Genomic DNA, 21688 nt, shown 5'->3' with positions numbered 1-21688 from the left:
ACTTGGCAGTTACAAAAATATATATTCATCTGAAACTCTAGTAAAACTCAAATTCAAATGTACTTTTTCTAGGGCATTTTACTTACTTAGCATTCTTGACTTCACACAGTATATATACATACATGGTATTAGAATAGGTTTGTGTTACAAATAATATCATTCCAAGTAAAAGACACAGAGGAGATTAACACAGCGGAGATACTGTTAAGATTTTTGAACCAAATACACGCAACACATAAATGAGGCCCACTGGCTGTGCCTTTTACAAAGTGAATTCTCAAACATGTTTGTTGAATGAACACATGAGTGGATAACATTTATTCTGTTGTTTGCACCCCAAATTAGCTATTCAAACTAGAACTATCATGTAAGAATTCAACAATTTTGTTCGTAATTGGCTACTTCTTCTGACGGCAAAGCCAGGTCAATAGACTCCAGATGGAGCAGTAAACTAGTGCCAGTGATCAAAAGATGGCCTACCAGGTATGCTTACGGCATATTTAGACAGACATTCAACATACTGAACAACTATATAGTTCATACCTTCATACAAAATAAGACAGAAGAATCTAAGTAAGTTTTATAATGTATTACCGTAAAAACAAAACATTATAAATATATGTGTGTGTGTGTATATATATATATATATATATATATCTTAGTACACCTAGTAGACTTCAGACATCTCTTCTCAGTGAGAGAAGCAAGCTATCCTGAGTGAAGTAGGCCATGTGTCTGCATAGCACAGCTTGGCAATATGAACGCTGAGATCACTGTTAAAAGCAAAGCTTTTACGTAGTAAAAATTTTGAAAACAAAAGACTAACCATGATAACTATTATGGAATCACAGCACCTACAAAGGTTATGGCCACTGTATGTAAAAGGAACCAGCCTAAGCCCACTCCTGGCCCAGATGCCTGCTGGAACTTGACCCCACCTCATCTGCTTCATCAAGGGTGAAACTTTTCTGAGGCTCATCCCTAACCCTTCAAAAAAGTTGATAAAGTTCAGAATACTTTTCTTAATCGAGGTTCAGATCATCCTAAATCGTTTCCAAAGCTTTTGCTTTCACGTTTATGCAGGGCAACTGACAATTCATTTGGCAAACTGGTTAATGTTAATATATACACATGTTAATGAAATAACTACTACTCACTTTGGAAAAGTAATTGAGGTATAATTTTGTACGATAATTCACTTAAAAATAAGCCTTTAAAAACGAAACATAGTTTTTGAAAATTCAGAAGCAATTTAGTCACATGATAAAGGTTAGTTTCATTATTACTAAATACAGTTAGTGAAGAAAATCTAAAAATGACCTTTAAAGTAAAATGTAAATGACTTAAATTAAGATCATTTTAAATTTCAATCTTATGTTTTACTGAAAATATAGATGAATAAAAGTATGCCCTCTATTCTGCACTAAATCATGCTACACAGGAAAAGATCTACGTGAACTAACGAAAGAATACTTTGGTGTTCTAATTGCAAATTTATTATTTTCAAATACATAGAGTAACTAACTCAACTGAATGCTTCCAAGTCAATAAACATTAGTTTTGCTGTTAAAATGTGTCCAAAGGGTTGAAAGTAGTTTGGTTTCTTAAATGAGTTAATATCCCCTAGGGATTTTTTTACCCATTCATTTTCTTGGCTTTTACAGTTAGTGCCAAGGTCAGTATCATTTCATTCTGAATTTAACTATCACAAAATTTAAATTAGTAGAGTCAGAACCAACATCAATATAATGTCATATGTATTATAGTATCATGAGAAATTAACCTACTTTTAAATTGAACATTGTTGCTGCAATAACAGTGGCCACTGAACACACAGTGAATCTAAGCCACTAGTAGAATATGATTTGAAAAGACAGAAAATAGTGTGAGACTTCCAAAATGGGGATATTGGTTCATAAAACAAAGCTTATACTCTAAATTCAAAATTACATATCCAATATAAGTAAAACTAGTACAAAAGTTCCTCCCTTCCTTCCTTCCTCCATGTTTCTTTCTCTCTTCCTTCCTTCCTTCCTTTCTTTCTTTCTTTTTCTTTCTCTTTCCCTCCTTCCTTCCTTTCTTCCCTCTTTCTTTCTTTCTTGTTAAATGTAATGAAAGTAGATGTAAAATTCTAGTCTCTTCAAATTACTCACACTTTCAATAATATATTAAATTTTGTAATACTTAATGAGAAAACTTTTTAAGATATGATGGAATGTTTAAGATTTATTGACCATGAATGACTAGTTAACAAGTATTTATGAATCAGTCCCATATTAAGAACCAAAATTTCTAGGTGTGACCTTCCCTTTTAGGTGGAGAGAGGCAGATGTCCAAACTCAGAACTTCAAAGTCGTCAGAACTTGGAAGAACTGTTAGCAGGCTTTTGTAATGTTTAAAGGTACACTGCTTGCAGAGGAGTATGTGAGCATTGAGGTAAACCCATTCTAAAAACTCAAGGCCAGTCTATGGTCACACCACCCTGAACATACCCGCTCTCATCTAAAACCATTCTAAAAACTCAAGTTTTTAGACGTCACACAGAGGTACATCATGGTGCTGAAGAGTTGTCTTTATTAATTCACTCATTCGACATTTTTTACTGTTATCACTGTTTTGGAATCATAGTCAAATTTTATATAATGTACTATTCCAGACTTTCAAAGCATATCTAAGCCTGTTATCTTCAATTATGAGGGATATATCATGTTTTTTCAGATTGCAACAGCATTGGGTTACCTCATAATGTGTATCCAGAATGGTAAAATGTCCAGGGAATCCTATGGTTTTCATATATTAAAGGCATTTTACACATTTCAATTCACTTTTTTCTCAGTATAAGATGTATAGTTTAATGGCCCACACCACACATAACTCCAACTTTACTAACAAATAATAGGCAATATTACATTTCCTATATTAATAAGGAAAAGCAGCACAAGGTATTAAGAAGACAGACTTCCTGGGTTCAAATCCTGCTTCTACCACTTGTCAGCCATGTGATCTTGGGCAAGTCACTGGACTATTCTTTGCTTTACTTCCTCAATGGTAAAATGGGGGTGATGCAAAGAATATCACCTCAGATCACCATTAGGATTAATGAAGCAATAACAACAAAGTAAGGGGGAAGCACCTGGAGGTATTGCTTGGCAGGTAGAAATTACTTAGGTTTTAGCTACAGTTTTTATTACAATCAAAAATCACAGTGACTGATGGTAATATAAGTCATCACTAACTTCTGAGATTTTAATAAGTGCCAAGCACTCTGATAAGATGGTACACTTACACCATGTTTAACCCTTAAAACAATATTAAGTAACCCTATTATATAGAGATTTGATCTTAAAATATGCTAATTTGTAAATACTACAATAGCAGATGGTTTTCCCCGATGAAACAGCAAAGTACGACTGAAATGTTTAAGTGATCTCTTCATGCCTCTAATAAGGAACACTACTTCTAGGGTAGTGATTAGAAAACAGTAATGACAACATGAAAAGTACTTGCTGGTTAATCAGTTTTACTCACTCATTAGCCCTGTGTTAAATGTAATCAAAATTTCAGTACAGGAAAATCACAATTTACTAATTTCATGGACCTTCAGGGTCACTTGCAATAGTATCGAGAATGTTAAACCCCTGAAAGTGAAGAATATGTTTCATGTAGATATTTATATTAAGGTCATATCTTCATTAAGTTCAAAATGTTCAACTTTTTCTCTGAAATCTCTGATGTTGGTTTATTTTTCATTATAGATGTGTACTTAGCATAAAAGTCTTAAGTGCTTCTGTGCTGAATAACATTTATTATTAATTTGACCAGTATATAAAGGCCTCATGTATATGCAACACAGTATTTCTGTTATTCAATACACAACTGCTAGTGATGAAAGTTTTTTTAATAAGTGTTTGAAAACTATTATCAAATTTCATAAATTAAAATTTCATAATGATTTGTATATACTTTAGTTATGAAAAGCATTTCACATAAGCAATTAATCTAAATCCACCTAAGTATCACAATCACAGTAAGGGCATAATTGTTTTGAAAATTACAGATTTAAAATCAATATTACTATATTCATTATGCTAAAAAAAAGTTATTTTATCAATGTAGAAAGGATAAACATTATGTAAACTCTAGCATGAAAATAGAATACACCTTGTACTTTCATAAATTATCAAGGTCTCTAACAGTCCTTTTAAAGTTCAACAAATAAAGCTTTATTTTCTCATCTTATATATATATTACCTTGATAGAAAAACATTCAGCATGGTGTATTCTTTTAGGAGTCTGACATCTCATATGAAAGCCTTTAATAAAATAAGAGCTTTAGGTATCTTTCAAATTTAAAGGTTGACTTTTTAAATAAGCTTATTTTTCCCTCCTTCACCCTAGTCTTCCTTCCAACCCTCCCCCATCCCTGCCTCTCCCCATCTCCTGGACACCTACGGCGCAGCATCAGGACGCATCGCCCAAGGAAGCCACGCCCACTTCAGAGGCCAAGGACAGCACGGTTCCCTGGAACTGTCCACGAGCATAAAGGGTCCCTGAAAGCAGCTGGAAGAAGGTCTTGCTGGAGACCTCAGTCAGCTCTCTTCTCCTCTACTGAGAAACACTCCCTTAGAAAGAGTAAAGGATGCTCGTCACCTTTCACCCGCAAGCTACTTTCTCAGACGCAAGTGGGAGACAGAAAACCTAAGACACCCAGTCTCTATTGTCTGTCACATTTCTGTGTGATGATCTGGAAAGTGTGACCACATTTCTTCAATGACAGACTTCTTCAAACGGAAATATCCAACATAACGTGCTCCATTTGGAGAAGAGGAAAGCAAACACAATACAATAATTTTAATAAATGGGAAAGGAGGCACAATGGTTAACGTTTTATCTCTGCTATTTTTTTATGTAATCTCCAGGGATGGATCGTTCACGTTAACACACATGAAAGATCGGTTTGTGAAGCTGAGTTGTCTGAATGGACTTCCATCCATTTCCAGCACAAATATCTAAGTGCAAGCTGAACATTAGTTATTTACACCATGATGAAAGACCAAGAGAAAAAAATCCATTTTCTTATGTTGAGTGGAGAACGTTTAGCCAGCGCATCCTTTGTCTCGTCCAGTGTTCAGAAGCTTCTGCTTGCCTGGTCCCTTGGAGAGTCTCCTCATTCTTCTCCAGCTGGGGGAGGAGGCTCGCACAGCTTGTACAGCCTACAAAAGGCATGGGAAGGTGTGACAACAGCCCGGCATATTGACATTGCTTGACATGTTTTTATTTGTTTAACAAATACATTGACAATAATTTCTTGGTTTGGGAGACAGTCATGATCATGTCACCAATTTCACTAAAAATTGCCTGTGCGTTAGCAAACTCCAAAATTCCGGTTCTGTTATTACAAAACACCAACGTCTCTTTGCACATCTAGATGCCTATTGATGCTGCCGTTTTTACACCAGCTGCTTCTGTTGCAGTGCTGCCAACCCAGGCTGCTCACCTTGCTGGTAGCAAAAGTGACTCTCCGAATTCTAGGAGATAATTACCATCATGTCTATCACGATTATCTTGTAGCAACACAGCATCTACCTCTTACGGGTTACTGAGTTTCTGACTTGTCTTAGAAATTTGCTTCCTTCTGTGCCACCCTGGGGGCGCTGGCAGCTGGTCATGGCTAGGCTGATGTGGCACAGTCCTGAGGCCTGAATATCAAGGCACGATTAGCTGGTGCTTCCTAAGGAATACCTGTCCAGCTCTGCCCACACTGTCACTCATCTGTCAATAGAATCAGGTGGAGTTTCAAGTGGACTAAGGAATCCATCGGAACTGGCAGAGATGCTCCAAGATGCTCTCTCTTTGCATCGCAGGTCCAGTGTTTTGAAACCATACAGCATGAAGGAAAAGCTCAGGGGACTGAACTAGTAGGATTATACAAGTTCTAGTGGTCCACGTTTTTCTGAATGGTTGAATCCTAACTCCAGAACTCAACTAAAGGGGGATATAACCACCGCAACGGTAATACCCAGGGCACACCCACTATTAAGGCAGAACCTGAGAGAATACAAGCTGATCTAAGGTGGCTGGTTGTAAGCCTGTAGTCCTCAGGAATGCCCACGGCCACGCTGGTCCTACTTCAGAGCTTTGTCTGATGATCTAAAAATTTAAGGTGCAGATTTCAACTTTGCTCCATTTTAAAAGCACTCCAAACCCAGGACTTGCTGCGGTGACTCACTCTTTTACAGATGAAATTGAACACACTTTAAATGAGTTGTTGACAAATGTATCAAATTATAAATTTCCTCTCCCTTCAACATTTAATCCCATGGTCATTCGAAATCAAAGGGGAGAGAATGAAAAGGATTTAATATCGAGTTAGAAACCTTGTTAACAAAATGAACTTTCCTACTCTGGAAACACAGAGAAGTTACCGCCTCTGGAGTCTGGAAGGTGGTTAATACTGTACATGTCATCTCCATGGAAGAAAATGAACACTGAAATGAGGACATCTCACATCAGAAAACTTATTTCATCCTTCCCGGAGAAAAGAATACATTAAACTGAGCTGATATTCTTAAAAGCTGCTTTTGCAGCTGAAGGATATGGTGTTGCTTCAAATTGCGTTCCCAGTGCTGGAATAATAGAATGATGGGAAAGTTCTTTTCCTCTTTTATTTCTATCATTTTATTTCCCTGAAAGTGCTGCTTAATGAGTGAAAAGGCACAGTGGACTTACGTAGAACAGGAACAGTCAGCTGGGTGGCAAATGTCCTATGCCTTGAGATCTGGGCTAAGACGTCACTTTCCATTACCTTGCACTGCATGTTTTCACACAGCGTAACTAATGCCACTGGGTAGAGCAGTCTTTGCAATATCCGTCTCGCAAATTGGAGAAAAGGCTACGCCCTGTGATCACCTAATAAAGTAATAGCTCTGGGTACCGCAGAGCTGGGCAGATGTAGCTTTTGGGGAGGCTTCTTGGAAGTAACTCAGGGTTATCTGAGTTCAGACACATCTGTCACGGAAATGGTGGGGCTTCGGGAATTGAGCACAGGCAGATGAAGTTTGTAAGTCAAATGTAATAGATACGAGTTGGACTTTTGCTCTCTGCTGAGGCATCTGCTTTTTGTCAGCTAAAGAGTTAGGTCACGGGAGTACTTTGCCCAGCATTTTGGAGCCCCTGCCGTATTCACATCCCACTCGTGCACATCGGGCCCTGCACAAAAAACGTTTGTTTCTGGGTCCACTTTCTCCTTTTCCTGTTGGGCTCAGGCGGCCATCCTGGAGCTGGCATTTCGAGCCCAAATTTAAGTCTGCAGAGAACAGAACTTTCCAACTTCAGTCTATAGATCATGCCCTTCATCTTTCCACATGGCACAAATAAAACCCATGTTAAAGGAGACCACAAAGTGAATGCCTCTATTCAAGGCTAAATTATCAATAACACTCTGACCCAAGGCAATTCTCCCAATTTAACAGAGGGCAAAAACTGTCTCAGAGAAGATAAATAACCTGACTAAATAAGGTCACCTGGCAGGAACGGGACCCCAAATCATTTTTTTCACTTTTAACCACTACAATATGCTGTCTCCCAAGTATGTAAATAAAGGAAATCAAATTTTCATTACACAAGTAGTTTCCAAAGTGCGTAATGCAATAGAAAATAAGACCAGTGCGCCGTTACATCTGGAATGTCATATTTGGTTCTTGGTGAAGATATGTTTATTGTTCTGGCCAGTCAATATATGCTAGTTACAAGGAGGAGGAACCTCATTTGTATCAAAAGCATCTCCACATGGATGCCCAGCTGCACTTTACTGCCATCCCACCAAGTCAAGCTCATCATCTTTCCCACGCACGCTCTTTCTCCTCCATCTACTATCTCAGTGACTAGAACCTTTCACCATTGTCATCCAAGCCAAAGATTTGGTGGTCCTCCTAGAGTCTTCCTTTTCACTAACCTCCTACATCCTCCAATCAGTGTCCAAAGCATCTGCTGCCTTCAGTCTTAGTTGTCCCCAAATGGCTCCTCCTAATGTTGCCAGACATAAATTCTAAACTCCAAATCTTCCAGAAAGATTGGTTATTAATGGCTCCTTATTGTCTTCAAGTTAAAATCAAGACTCTTCAATATCTTGCACAAGTCTCTTCCTGATCCAGCCCCTGCCTATGTCTCCAGCCTCACCCTGCATCATTCTTAAATCACATTCAACCATCAGTCATAGAGATCTAGGTGTAGTTCTCAGAACGTGACGTGTTCTCTAGGCATTGATGTCACTGCATCAGCTGAGGAAGACATTGATCACCATGCTGACTGGGGAAGGAATACTCTGCAACCTCTCCCCTCCATCCTTAGGCTGAGTTATGTGCCCCTTCTCTGTGTTCCCATGGCAATCTGTGCCATTCCTGTGATGGTTCTTTTTCTTAAATTGAAGTACAGTTGTTTTACAGTATTGTGTTAGTTTAAGGTGTAGAGCATAGTGATTCAGTATTTGTGTGGATTTATTCCATTATAGGTTATTACAAGATAATGGGTGTAGTTCCCTGTGCTATACAATAAATCCTTGTTGTTTATCTATTTTATATATAGTATTTGTATCTATTATCCTGTATGTCTAATTTGTCCCTCCCTCTTCCCTCTCCTCTTTGGTAGCCACAAGTTTGTTTTCTATGTCTGTGCGTCTCATTCTGTTTTATATACATATTCATTTGTATTATTTTTTAGATTCCACATATAAGTGATATCACATAGTATTTGTCTTTCTCTGTATGACTAATTTCACTCAGCATAATATTCTCTAGGTCCACCCACATGGTTGCAAATGGCAGAATTTCATTCTTTTTTATGGCTGAGTAATATTCCAATGTGTGTGTGTGTGTGTGTGTGTGTGTGTGTATACACACACACACACATATACCACATCTTCTTAAGTCAGTTTGTCTGTTGATGGGCATGGGTTGATTCCATGTCTTGCTATTGTAAACACTGCTGCTATGAACATTGGGGTGCGTATATCTTTTCGAATTAGTGTTTTCGTTTTTTCCAGATACATGCCCAGCAGTGAAATTGCTGGATCATATGGTAGTTCAACTTTAGTTTTTTAAGGAACCTCCATACTGTTTTTCATAGTGGCTGCACTGTCATGGTTCTTATCACACGCACACACTGTATACTAGTTTCATTTTATTCAGTTGTTGCTCTATGACACCTCACTGACTGGTAGAGGGGATTATGTCTTTATCCTTAGCTTTTATCAAAGTGCCTGATATCTACAAACACACAGCAGAAATTCAATATATGTTTGCTGAGTGAATTTTTTAAAAATGAAAGGCAGTGAATGGAGAAAGGAAAACTATAATAGAGATTCGTTGGGGATATGAGTCAAATACTATGTCAGTCAGAGACAGCAAACTTTATCTCCATGAAGATGTTTCCAGAAACATTACCCGAGTCTTGCCTTGGAGGGCCTGGCCTTGAGAGACAGATGTGTTCTTCACTTTGCTCTCTTTGGGACAGGAGTCCTGGTTGCCAGATGGGAGGGATGCCAGATGCTCTGTGGTCCTTAGCAACCTCTCTGCACCCTCACAGAGTGTTTCTCACTTTCTCCCTCTTCTTGTGGCTGTGTTTCACTCATCCCTCTTTAACTGAAAGTTCCTTGAGGGCCGGAACGATTTCTGTCTCATGCTTACATTCTCCATGGGGCACAGCAGAATGCTTTTCATTTCTTAGGTCCTCTAGAAATGTTTGTAGAATGAATGAAGGCATAACTAAAATTGAAAAATTACTCTAGATTTCTCTCTCAGGGCTGCTACCCCCTTGTAAAATATGTCAACTTTAGAACTGGCAGGTTTTATTGTGTTTCAAGTGTTTGAAACGTAACCCAGTAAAAAACAAAGTGAGCTCAACAGTTTCTTTTCTCACGTTGAGCTTGCACATTGGTTTACTGATCAGGATGCTTACATCTCATCCCCACTGTTTATTAGTGTTTATAAGCCCCAGCTAAGAAGACCTCGCTGAGCCATTATATTGTTTTCTTATTGGAATTTTAAAGCTTCACTGGGTTTATTACCCAAATATACCATGACTGCTAAGGTGCTGGAGAGATAATGCCTATGTGAAATGATTCTTTAGCAACAGAAAGTCTTAGATTCTAATGTCATCAACTATGAAAGATAACATTAGCAAGACTTGAGGATTAAAGAGAGTTAGGAGCCAGCACTGAAAATAAATGTTTCCCTTTTGCAAGTACTTTCAAGGCCCACATAGTTTTTCAGAATGAAATAGAACTTCATAAATGCTGCAGTCATAGATCTCACTCTGGTAGTTGCTTTGTAAATAGAAACAAAGAGTGTCTCATCTGTGACAGTGCTTGGAGGGGGCTACTTTTTGTTAAAATGCAAATGCAGAAAAACAACCAAATGTAAAAGAAATTATTTAACTTTGCCCTACTTCAAGATAGACGGCTGCCTACCCTAATGTCACCAGGGAAGCCAAATCTTTGACGGCTGTTCCCATGTTTATTTATTTTAAAGGTGGATTACAGTCCTTTCTTATGATGATACATGCACTGTGAACATCTGGTAGAATAACGAACCGAAAGCTCATGCATTCATTCATTCATGCATTCTTGAAATCAGTTCAAATATTCTATGTTGGCACAAAAAGAATATTCCCCGCCTCTAAAGCATTCTTATTCAGGTTAGGCAGAGGGACACGGAACGATACGCTGCAACACATCAAGGCTATAATGGATCAATATACAAGATGCTAAGGGAACACAGAGAGGAAGAAAACTCAACCAAAGCTTCAAGGAGAAAATGGTCCCTAAGTTGGGTTTTGCGCTTATGTAGCAGTTTTTCATACAGATACAGATGGGACAGGTGATCACGCCAGAGGGCACAGCACATGCGATCAGAGAAGTATAAATGGAAATGGCATCTTGGTGGTTGGGCACAGTTGGAATACAGATTTCAGTAGTGCTTGTGTGGAGTTTTGTTTTTGCATTCATGAAGGAACTTGAAAAATAGAATCATGTTGATAATGTTACCTCTAAGTTTGCTTCACCTAAAATTTCACTTAATCTGAGAGCATTTAAGCCTCATCACGTTTTGCCACCGAATGCTTACAAGGCTGATTTCCATAAGTATAGTCAGGACTACACTGGGTGTATCCTGGGGTCGTTGCATTAGCGGTAAGTGACACTGTCTGGGAAATGGTGGCAAGTCCTCTGGGAAAGAGCAGACATGGGGAGTCACTCACCTCGGAGCAGACTGTGGGGTCCGGTCCCTGACTCCCAAATTCTTTGCTGTGTTCTGAACCCTTGCTCCCTGAAAGAAGTAAGGACAGTCACTTTTAGCTCTACACTGTATTAGCAACCATTTAACATACCATTAACGTTTGAGTGTAGAGTACTGCTTGCAACAATATATTTATATTTAACATCAAGAGAGACTGGATGAGGAGAAAGAAATCGTCATCTGAGCATTTTCAGAATTAATGCTTTTAAGAATCAAAATACACTGATGTATTGTTTCAAAGGATTGATACTTATTTCAAAAGCCATCTAAATCATTTCAAAGTAAGGTAAAATGACAGCTTCCTGTTTACTATCTCATCTATGTCTTTATTCAATATTTAAGCAATTAACTTTTAAGACACTGAAACCAGGAAAGGAGCAGACTAGAAATACCTGCTCTGTGTCCCCACTTTCCTGGAACAGAAATCACAGTTCTATCATATGCATACAGCCTGTTTTGTCCTTAGCTGAATATTCAGCTATTTTAAACTTCATAGTATTTATCAAGAAAATCTTTCCTTAAACAGTTTAAAGCAATTTCTGGATGAGGCATATGCATGTGGATCTCTGAAATATAAGAATTCTGCCTCAAAGTTTATAGTACAAAGATAAAATGCTTTAGCAATGAAAAAGTCTTTGCAAATCTGTCAAGTTCATAAATATTCATTGTTCAGTTCCTAAGGGGAATGAGTTACTACATAGAAGCAAACACCAGGGTTTGGGGCTGAGTATAAATGGAGGAGAGTGGTTTAAAAACCCAAGACTCTCTCCCTGCTACTAAATGCTGATGGATGGGAAGGGAAGAAAGAAAAGGAGAAAAGAAAGAAAGAAAAAGAAAAGAGTATATTCTCTCAAGATGGACCAAATAAAGGAAAGCAAATAGGGAAAAGGGGATGTGTATGGCAAAAAAACAGATGGGAAGAAATTTAGGAACTGCAATTATGAAGTTAAAAAACCCTCTTTATTTTGAAGTAATTTTAGACTTAGAGAAAAGTTTACAAGCAGAACAGAGAGGTCACATACTTTACCCACCAGGTAAACTCCCTCTAATTTTAACCCTTCACTTAATCACAGTATGATGATCAAAACCAGGAAATGCTATTAGCTAAGCTGCATGTCTTATTCACATTTCCCCATTTCCCTCCACTAATGTCCTCCTTTTCTATCCCAGAATCCAATCCAGGATCCCACACTGCATTTTGTCTTTGTATCTTCATGGTCTCCTCCAATCTGGGACAATTCCTCAGGCTTCCTTGGTCTTTCATGACCTTAATACTTGGCATGAGTACTGGTCATTGTTTTGCAGAATGTCTCTCATTTTGGGTTTGCCAGATGTCTCCTTATGATTAGATAGAAGAGCTGTATTTTGGGCAAGAAAATCACAGAAGTGATGCTGTATCTTCTTAGTGCATCATATCACTGAGGCGGATCATCATCATATCATATAATGTCCAGATGTCTTGTCTCCAGTGACATTAACTCTTATCACTTGGGTAAGGTTGTGTCCACCAGATTTTTCCACTGTAAATCACCAGCTTTCTTTTTGTACTTGTGAGAGAAACTGTGAGACTATGCCCACATCCTGCTTCTCTTCAAACTTGTGCTCACTGATTTTAGCCTCTATTGGTGCCTCTTGCCTGCATCAATACCACTGTAGTGTTTGTGAACTGGAATGCTTCTGTAAAGAAGAGTTATCCCTTCTCCCCAAACTATTTATGTATTCAAGTATTTACTTACATCGGTATGGATTCATGGCTATTTATTTTATCCTATGATTATAATCCAACATTTTTATTATTAGTAACATTTTGTTCAAATTGTTCCAGTTTTGGCCGCTGGGAACTCTTTCAGTTTGCTTCTCGTGTCCTGTTCATAGAACCACCATCATTTTTGAGTACCTGTTTATTTTCTGGAACCTCAAGATGCTCCAGGCTCATCTTTCCTGTCTCAGCTGGGAATTAACCTCTTCACCAAGAATCCCTGGCTCTTTTTTTTTTTGAATAGATCTTTATTGGAGAATAATTGCTTCACAGTACGGTGTTGGTTTCTGTTGCACACCAAAGTGAAACAGCTGTATGCATACATATGTCTCCATGTGCCCTCCCTCTTGAGCCTCCCTCCCACCCTCCCTATCCCACCCCTCTAGGTCATCGCAAAGCACCGAGCTGCTCTCCCTGTGCTATGCGGCTGCTTCCCACTAGCTATCTATTTTACATTCGGTAGTGTATATATGTCGATGATACTCTCACTTTGCCCCAGCTTGCCCCTCCCACCTCGTGTCCTCAAGTTCATTCTCTATGTCTACATCTTTATTCCTGCCCTGCAACTAGGTTCATCATTACCATTTTTTTTCTTTAGATTCCATATATATGCGTTAGCATATGGTATTTGTTTTTCTTTTTCTGACTTACTTCACTCTGTATGAAAGGCTCTAGAGCCATCCACATCACTACAAATAACTCAATCTCATTTCTTTTTATGGCTGAGTAATGTTCCTTTGTATGTATGTGCCACATCTTCTTTATGCATTCATCTGTCGATGGACACTTAGGTTGCTTCCATGTCCTGGCTATTGTAAATAGTGCTACAATGAACACTGTGGTACATGTCTCTTTTTGAATTATGGTTTTCTCAGGGTATATGCCCAGTAGTGGGATTGCTGAGTCATATGGTAGTTCTATTTTTAGTTTTTTAAGGAACCTCCATACTGTTTTCCATAGTGGTTGTATCAATTTACATTCCCACCAACAGTGCAAGAGGGTTCCCTTTTCACCACACCCTTTCCAGCATTTATTATTTTTAGATTTTTTCATAATGGCCATTCTGACCAGTGTGAGGTGATACCTCATCGTAGTTTTGATTTGCATTTCTCTAATGATTAGTGATGTTGAGCATCTTTTCATGTGCCTCTTGGCCAACTGTATGTCTTCCTTGGTGAAATGTCTATTTAGGTCTTTTGCCCATTTTTTAATTGGATTTTTTGTTTTTTTGATATTGAGCTCCATGAGCTGCCTGTATATTTTGGAGATTAATCCTTTGTCTGTTGTTTCATTTGCATATATTTTCTCCCATTCTGATGGTTGTCTTTTTGTCCTGTTTATGGTTTCCTTTGCTGTGTAAAAGCTTTTAAGTTTAAATAAGTCCCATTTGTTTACTTTTGCTTTTATTTCCGTTACTCTAGGAGGTGGGTCAAAAAAGATCTTGCTGTGGTTTATGTAAAAGAGTGTTTTTCCTATGTTTTCCTCTAAGAGTTGTATAGTGTCTGACCTTACATTTAGGTCGTTAATCCATTTGGAGTTTACTTTTTGTATGGTGTTAGGTAGTGTTCTAATTTCGTTCTTTTACATGTAGCTGTCCAGTTTTCCCAGCACCACTTACTGAAGAGACTGTCTTTTCTCCATGGTATGTTCTTGCCTCCTTTGTCATAAATTAGGTACCCACATGTGCATGGGTTTATCTCTGGGCATTCTATCCTGTTCCATAGATCTATATTTCTGTTTTTTGTGCCAATCATACTGTCTTGATTACTGTAGCTTTGTGGTATAGTTTGAAGTTGGGGAGCCTGATTTCTCCAACTCCATTTTCCTTTCTCAAGATTGCTTTGGCTATTTGGGGTCTTTTGTGTTTCCATATGAATTGTAAAATTTTTTGTTCTAATTCTGTGAAGAATGCCATTGGTAGTTTGATAGGGATTGAACTGAATCCATAGATCACTTTGGGTAGTAGAGTCATTTTCACAATATTGATTCTTCCAATCCAAGAACATGGTATATTTCTCCATCTGTTTATGTCATCTTTCATCAGTGTTTTATAGTTTTCTAAGTACAAGTCTTTTGCCTCCTTAGGCAGGTTTATTCCTAGGTATTTTATTCTTTTTGCTGCAATGGTAAACAGGAGTGTTTCCTTAATTTCTCTTTCTGATTTTTCGTTTTTGGTATATAGGAATGCCAGAGACTTCTGTGCATTAATTTTGTATCCTGCAACCTTACCAAATTCATTGATTAGTTCTAGTAGTTTTCTGGTGGCATGTTTAGGATTTTCTGTGTATAGTATCATGTCATCTGCAAACAGTGACAGCTTTACTTCTTTTCCAATTTATATTCCTTTTATTTCTTTTTCTTCTCTGATTGCCGTGGCTAGGACTTCCAAATTTATGTTGAATAAGAGTACAGAATGCTCAAGTGGTACAAAGGTTAGTGCCTAGCAAACACTTTCTGCTCTACTTGCCACTCACCATAAAACCACTGCAAGGGGCTTCCCTGGTGGTGCAGTGGACAAAAAAAAAAAAAAAAGAGTGCTGAGAGTGGACATCCTTGTCTTGTTCCTGACCTTAGTGGAAATGCTTTCAGTTTTTCACCATTGAGTATAATGCTTGCTGTGGGTTTGTCATATGTGGCCTTTATTATGTTGAGGTAGGTTCCCTCTATGCCCATTTTCTGAAGAATTTTTATTATAAATGGGTGTGAATTTTGTCAAAAGCGTTTTCTGCATCTACTGAGATGATCATATGGTTTATATTCCTTAATTTGTTAATATGGTGTATCACATTGATTGATTTGCATATATTGAAGAATCCTTGCATCCCTGGGATAAATCCCACTTGATCATGGTGTATGATCCTTTTAATGTACTATTGGATTCTGTTCACTAGTATTTTGTTCAGGATTTTTGCAACTATGTTCATCAGTGATATTGGTCTATAGCTTTCTCTTTTTTGTGATATCTTTTTCTGGTTTTGGTATCAAGGTGATTCTGGCTTCATAGAATGAATTTGGGAGTGTTTCTCCCTCTGCAATTTTTTGGAAGAGTTTGAGAAGGATCAGTGTTAGCTCTTCTCTAAATGTTTGATAGAATTCGCCTGTGAAGCCATCTGGTCCTGGACTTTTGTTTGTTGGAAGATTTTAAATTACAGTTTCAATTTCAGTGCTTGTGATAGGTCTGTTTATATTTTCTAATTCTTCCTGGTTCAGTCTTGGAAAATTGTACCTTTCCAAGAATTTGTCCATTTCTTCATGCTTGTCCATTTTACTGGCATAGAGTTGTTTGTAGTAGTCTCTTATAATCTTTTGTATTTCTGTGGTGTCAGTTGTGATTTCTCCTTTCTCATTTCTAATTTTATTGATTTGTGTCCTCTCCCTTTTTTTCTTGATGAGTCTGGTTAAGGGTTTATCAATTTTGTTTATCTTCTCAGAGAACCTGCTTCTAGTTTTATTGATCTTTGCTATTGTTTTCTTCATTTGTATTTCATTTATTTCTGCTCTGATCTTTATGATTTCTTTCCTCCTACAGACTTTGGGTTTTCCTTGTTCTTCTTTCTCTAGTTGTTTTAAGTGTTGGGTTAGATTGTTTATTTGAGATTTTCCTTGTTTCTTGAGGTGGGATTGAATTGCTATAAACTTCCCTCTTAGAACTGCTTCTGCTGCATCCCACAGGTTTTGGGTCATCGTGTTTTCATTGTCATTTGTTTCTATGTATTTTTTAATTTCTTCTTTGATTTCTTCAGTGATCTCTTGATTATTTAGTAGCACACTGTTTAGCCTCCATGCATTTGTGTTTTTTTACAGTTTTTTCCTGTAACTGATTTCCAATCTCATAGTGTTGTGGTCAGAAAAGATGCTTGATATGATTTCAATTTTCTTAAATTTTCCGAGGCTTGATTTGTAACCCAAGATGTGATCTATCCTGGAGAATGTTCCATGTGCAGTTGAAAAGAAAGTGTATTCTGCCACTTTTGGGTGGAATGTTCTGTAAATATCAATTAAATCTATCTGGTCTTTTGTGTCCTTTAAAGCTTGTGTTTCCTTATTTATTTTCATTTTGGATGATCTGTCTGTTGGTGTAAGTGGGGTGTTAAAGTCCCCTACTATTATTGTGTTACTGTCAATTTCTCCTTTTATGGTTGTTAGCATTTGTCTTATGTACTGAGGTGCTCCTATGTTGGGTGCGTGAACATTTATAATTGTTATATCTGCTTCTTGGATTGATCCTTCGATCATTATGTAGTGTCCCTCTTTATCTCTTGTATCAGTCTTTACTTTAAAGTCTATTTTATCTGATATGAGTATTGCTACTCCAGCTTTCTTTTGATTTGCATTTTCATGCAATATCTTTTTCCATCTCTTCACTTTGAGTCTGGATGTGTCCCTAGGTCTGAACTGGGTCTCTTTTAGACAGCATATACATGGGTCTTCTTTTTGTATCCATTCAGCCAGTCTGTGTCTTTTTGTTGGGGCATTTAATCCATTTACATTCAAGGTTATTACCAATATGCATGTTCCTATTACCATCTTCTTAATTGTTTTGGGTTTGTTTTTGTGGGTCTTTTTCTTCCGTTGTGTTCCCCCCCCAGAGAACTTTCTTTAGCATTTGTTGTAAAGCTGGTTTGGTGGTGCTGAATTCTCTTGGCTTTTGCTTGCCCTAAAAGCTTTTGATTTCTCCATCAAATCTGAATGAGATCCTTGGTGGGTAGAGTAATCTTGGTTGCAGGTTTTTGTCTTTCATCACTTTAAGTATATCCTGCCACTCCCTTCTGGCCTGCAGAGTTTCTGCTGAAAACTCAGCTGATAACTTTATGGGGATTCCTTTGTATGTTTTTTGTTTTTCCCTTGCTGCTTTTAATATTTTTACTTTGAATTTAATTTTTTGTTAGTTTGATTAATATGTATCTTGGTGTGTTTTTCCTAGGGTTTATCTTGTATGGGACTCTCTGTGCTTCCTGGACTTGGGTGACTATTTCCTTTCCCGTGGTAGGGATGTTTTCGACTATAATCTCTTCAAATATTTTCTCAGACACTTTCTTTTTCTCTTCTTCTTCTGGGACCCCTATAACTCGAATGTTGGTGTGTTTAGTGTAGTCCCAGAGGTCTCTGAGATTGTCTTCAATTCTTTACATTTTTTTTTCTTTTTTCTGCTCCTCGGCAGTTATTTCCACCATTTTGTCTTCCAGCTCACTTATTCATTCTTCTGCCTCAGTTATTCTGTTATTGATTCCTTCCAGTGTATTTTTCATTTCAATTATTGTGTTGTTCATCTCTGTTTGTTTATTCTTTAGTTATTCTAGATCTTTGTTAAACATTTCTTGTATTTTCTCAATGTGTGTCTCCATTCTATTTCTGAGATTCTGGATTATCTTTACTATCATTACTCTGTATTCTTTTTCAGGTGGATTGCCTAGTTCCTCTTCATTTATTTGGTCTTGTAGGTTTTTACCTTGCTCCTTCATCTGTGACATATCTTTTTGCCATCTCATTTTTTTTTTTATGAGTGGAATTGTGTTCCTGTCTTACTGGTTGTTTTGCCTGAGGCTTCCAACACTGGAGTTTGTAGGCTATTGGATAGAGCTGGGTCTTGGTGATGAGACGAGGACCTCTGAAACCTCACTCCGATGAATGTTCTGTGGGGTCTGAGGTTCTCTGTTAATCCAGTGGTTTGGACTCAGAGCTCTCACTGCAAGAGCTTCAACCCCACCCCTGGCTCATGAACCAAGATCCCGCAAGCCACATGGGATGGCAAAAAAATAAACAAAGTAACAATAACAAAGTAAAAAGTAAAATTAGACTAGGAAACTAACAGATATGTTAGAAAGAATCTAAAAATAAAAATATAGATGAATCAACAACTGGAACGTACAACAGTACCACAATAATAACAAAAGAGGGGGAGGGAAAAGAAAAAAAGGCGGGGGGAAGGCCTTGGCTGTGGAGGGCGGGGTCTAAGCAAAGGTGAGGTTTGGGTGGTGGGTGGGGCGTATACTTAAAAGACCTTCCAGGCTGGAAAAGGCCCTGGGGGCTGTGGGGGGGTGGGGCTTAGGCTCAAGAAACAGAAGCGGCCAGGCGTGCCCCCCCACCCCTGGTCTCAGAGGGCTGGGGACCTCACCTTGGAGCCTAGCAGGCTCCCTGGGCCCAAATGGATGGGGTAAACGACCTCCGTTCTTCTCCCGCTCCTCCTGGAGGGCACCTCCTGCGTGCCTCTCCTGATCTCCCCAGCCTCAGAGGCACTGATCCTGTCTGGCCTCCACTTTTCTTCCCCCTTTATTCCCCCCACATCCTACCAGTTCATTTGGGGGTTCCTCCTGTCTCCTCGGGCCTCAGGGTCTCCCACCAATGGCTAGCAGGCACCCTAGTTGTGGGGAGACGTTAACTCGGCGTCTTCTCACACCACCCGAATCCCTGGCTCTTTTTTTTTTTTTTTGCAGTATGCGGGCCTCTCACTGTTGTGGCCTCTCCCGTTGTGGAGCACAGGCTCCGGACACACAGGCTCAGCGGCCATGGCTCACGGGCCCAGCCACTCCGTGGCATGTGGGATCTTCCCGGACCAGGGCACAAACCCATGTTCCCTGCGTCGGCAGGCAGACTCTCAACCACTGCACCACCAGGGAAGGCCTTCCCTGGCTCTTTTTAATGGAGAATGATATTTAGAACTCAAGATCTGGACAGTGGGTATGCCCATTACTACTACTGGTGTGTAACTGCTTCTAGGTCTTCCCAGTGGGCTGAGCTAGTTGATTAGTGTAAACGTACTCAAACATCTATATTTCCTTCTACATCTATCTATATCTCTGTGTGTATGTGTCCATGCATTCAAGCTGATACTTCCGGTTCCAATCCAGTACCCCAGGGTTCATTCTAAATTCCAGGCCTCTCCCTTTCCTTATTTGTAAGAAACCTGACTCTCAGTATTCACAATACACTTACTTATTTGTTCAGTCCTACCGAAGACATTAACTAGTTTTAGAATCTCTAAATCGTATCCCTGTGAGAAACAGATTTACCAACTGGAATATGGTATTTCTGTATAATTATTTTTGTCTTTAGTCTCATGATATTCCATTAAATAATTTCCAGAAAGATTTTTGCTTAAAAGATTTCAAATAAAATTGAAGCTCACCATGCTGAACACATCTGCTGGTATACTCCATTTGGAATTCAGCCATATAATTCTTCTCATACTCGATGTGCCAGCGACTTGCATTTTTACACCTTGCTCATGGCTTCCCTCTACTAAACACCCTCTCAGTCCTTTTCCCTACATGTCTGCGTCACATTTATCCTCCAAGGCCCAAATCAATTATTGGTTGGTCATTCACTATATTAGGTACTGTTTTAAATGCATTCAGTATTCAAGCCTCAAAACAACAGTATGAAGCAAGCATTATACCATTATTATCTTTGTCTTAATAATGAGGAAACGAAGCAACAGAGAAGCTAAGAGTCTTGCCTCAAATCACACAGACAGTAAACACTAGAGCTGGGATTCAAGCTGAGGGTGCGTGGCCCTAGAATCTGTGCTCGTGGCTACTATCACATATTTACTTTCTGCATGAAGCCTTTTTCTAGTTCTCCTAGGTAGAACTAAGTCATTGCCTAAACATCACTTAGCATTTCCTCTATACTGGGTATTAATGTAGAAACCAGTGATACCATCGTGACATACACTCGGTGTCCCAGCCATTCAGGGGCTCACAGTCTACTCGTTTACTTGTTCCCTGTTTTACGTCCTCATGCACTGAGGTTGTGCACCCCGGAGAGCACTGGCCTGTGGGTGCACCATGATGATTTGCCCACACATGTCCGCCATGAGGCTGGGCAAGAAGCTGATCGTCCTTGGTCTTTGTCCTTAGTGCTCAGTATAAAGCCCTGATACTGGAGGTCAGGAGACAGAATTCTTCAGAATCCAAATTTTTATTAAAAAGGTCAGAAAAGAATTTGGGGTAGACTTCTACCCCAAAATACTTAGAACATATAATTTAGAGGATAGGAGACTTTAAGCTTATAATGTAAATTAGAGCTTCTACCTCAAACCATTTGTTTTTTTGTGTTTTTTTTTTTTGGCCACACTGCACGGCACACAGGATCTTAGTTCCCCAACCAGGGATCAAACCCGTGCCTCCTGCATTGGGAGCATGGAGTTTTAACCACTGGACCTCCAGGGAAGTCCTCAAACCATTTACTAATCATATCAGTTGGTTATGTAAAAATGCTGCCTAGGATTATTATAATCATTACCCACAAATTGGGTACCCACATTACCCACATTACCTTTCCCTTCTTTTATCTTTTCTTCTAACTCAACCAGATAATTAAAACAACTCTATTGGGCTTCCCTGGTGGCGCAGTGGTTGAGAGTCCGCCTGCCAATGCAGGGGACGCAGGTTCGTGCCCCGGTCCGGGAAGATCCCACATGCTGCGGAGCGGCTGGGCCCGTGAGCCATGGCCGCTGAGCCTGTGCGTCCGGAGCCTGTGCTCCGCAACAGGAGAGGCCACAGCAGTGAGAGGCCCGCGTACCACAAAAAAACAAACAAACAAACAAAAATAAACAATTCTATTAAAACTACATACATGAAATCTGTTCATGAAAACTATACAGTTGGCCACCATATCTGTGGGCTTTGCATCTGCA

General features: G+C 38.9%; 1 protein-coding gene across 4 annotated transcripts in view; it reads right to left on the bottom strand.

The window, feature by feature from the left end:
- Positions 1–4200: 4200 nt before the first annotated feature.
- PREX2 (phosphatidylinositol-3,4,5-trisphosphate dependent Rac exchange factor 2) overlaps positions 4201–21688 on the bottom strand; it is a gene marked incomplete at its 5' end in the record, with an annotated part of 281893 nt that continues 264405 nt past the window's right edge. For all 4 annotated transcript variants that reach the window (XM_082858967.1, XM_082858968.1, XM_082858969.1 and 1 more), the window contains 2 exons: positions 4201–5213; positions 11254–11321. In XM_082858967.1, the coding sequence (XP_082715093.1) occupies positions 5168–5213; positions 11254–11321 (114 nt within the window). In that variant the 3' untranslated portion in view covers positions 4201–5167. The remainder of the gene's footprint in view (positions 5214–11253; positions 11322–21688) is intronic.

Source organism: Leucopleurus acutus, assembly GCF_964270905.1.
Source record: "Leucopleurus acutus genome assembly, chromosome: 17".
NCBI classification, from domain to species: Eukaryota; Metazoa; Chordata; class Mammalia; order Artiodactyla; family Delphinidae; genus Leucopleurus; species Leucopleurus acutus.
This window is presented reverse-complemented; position numbering and strand designations above follow the sequence as displayed.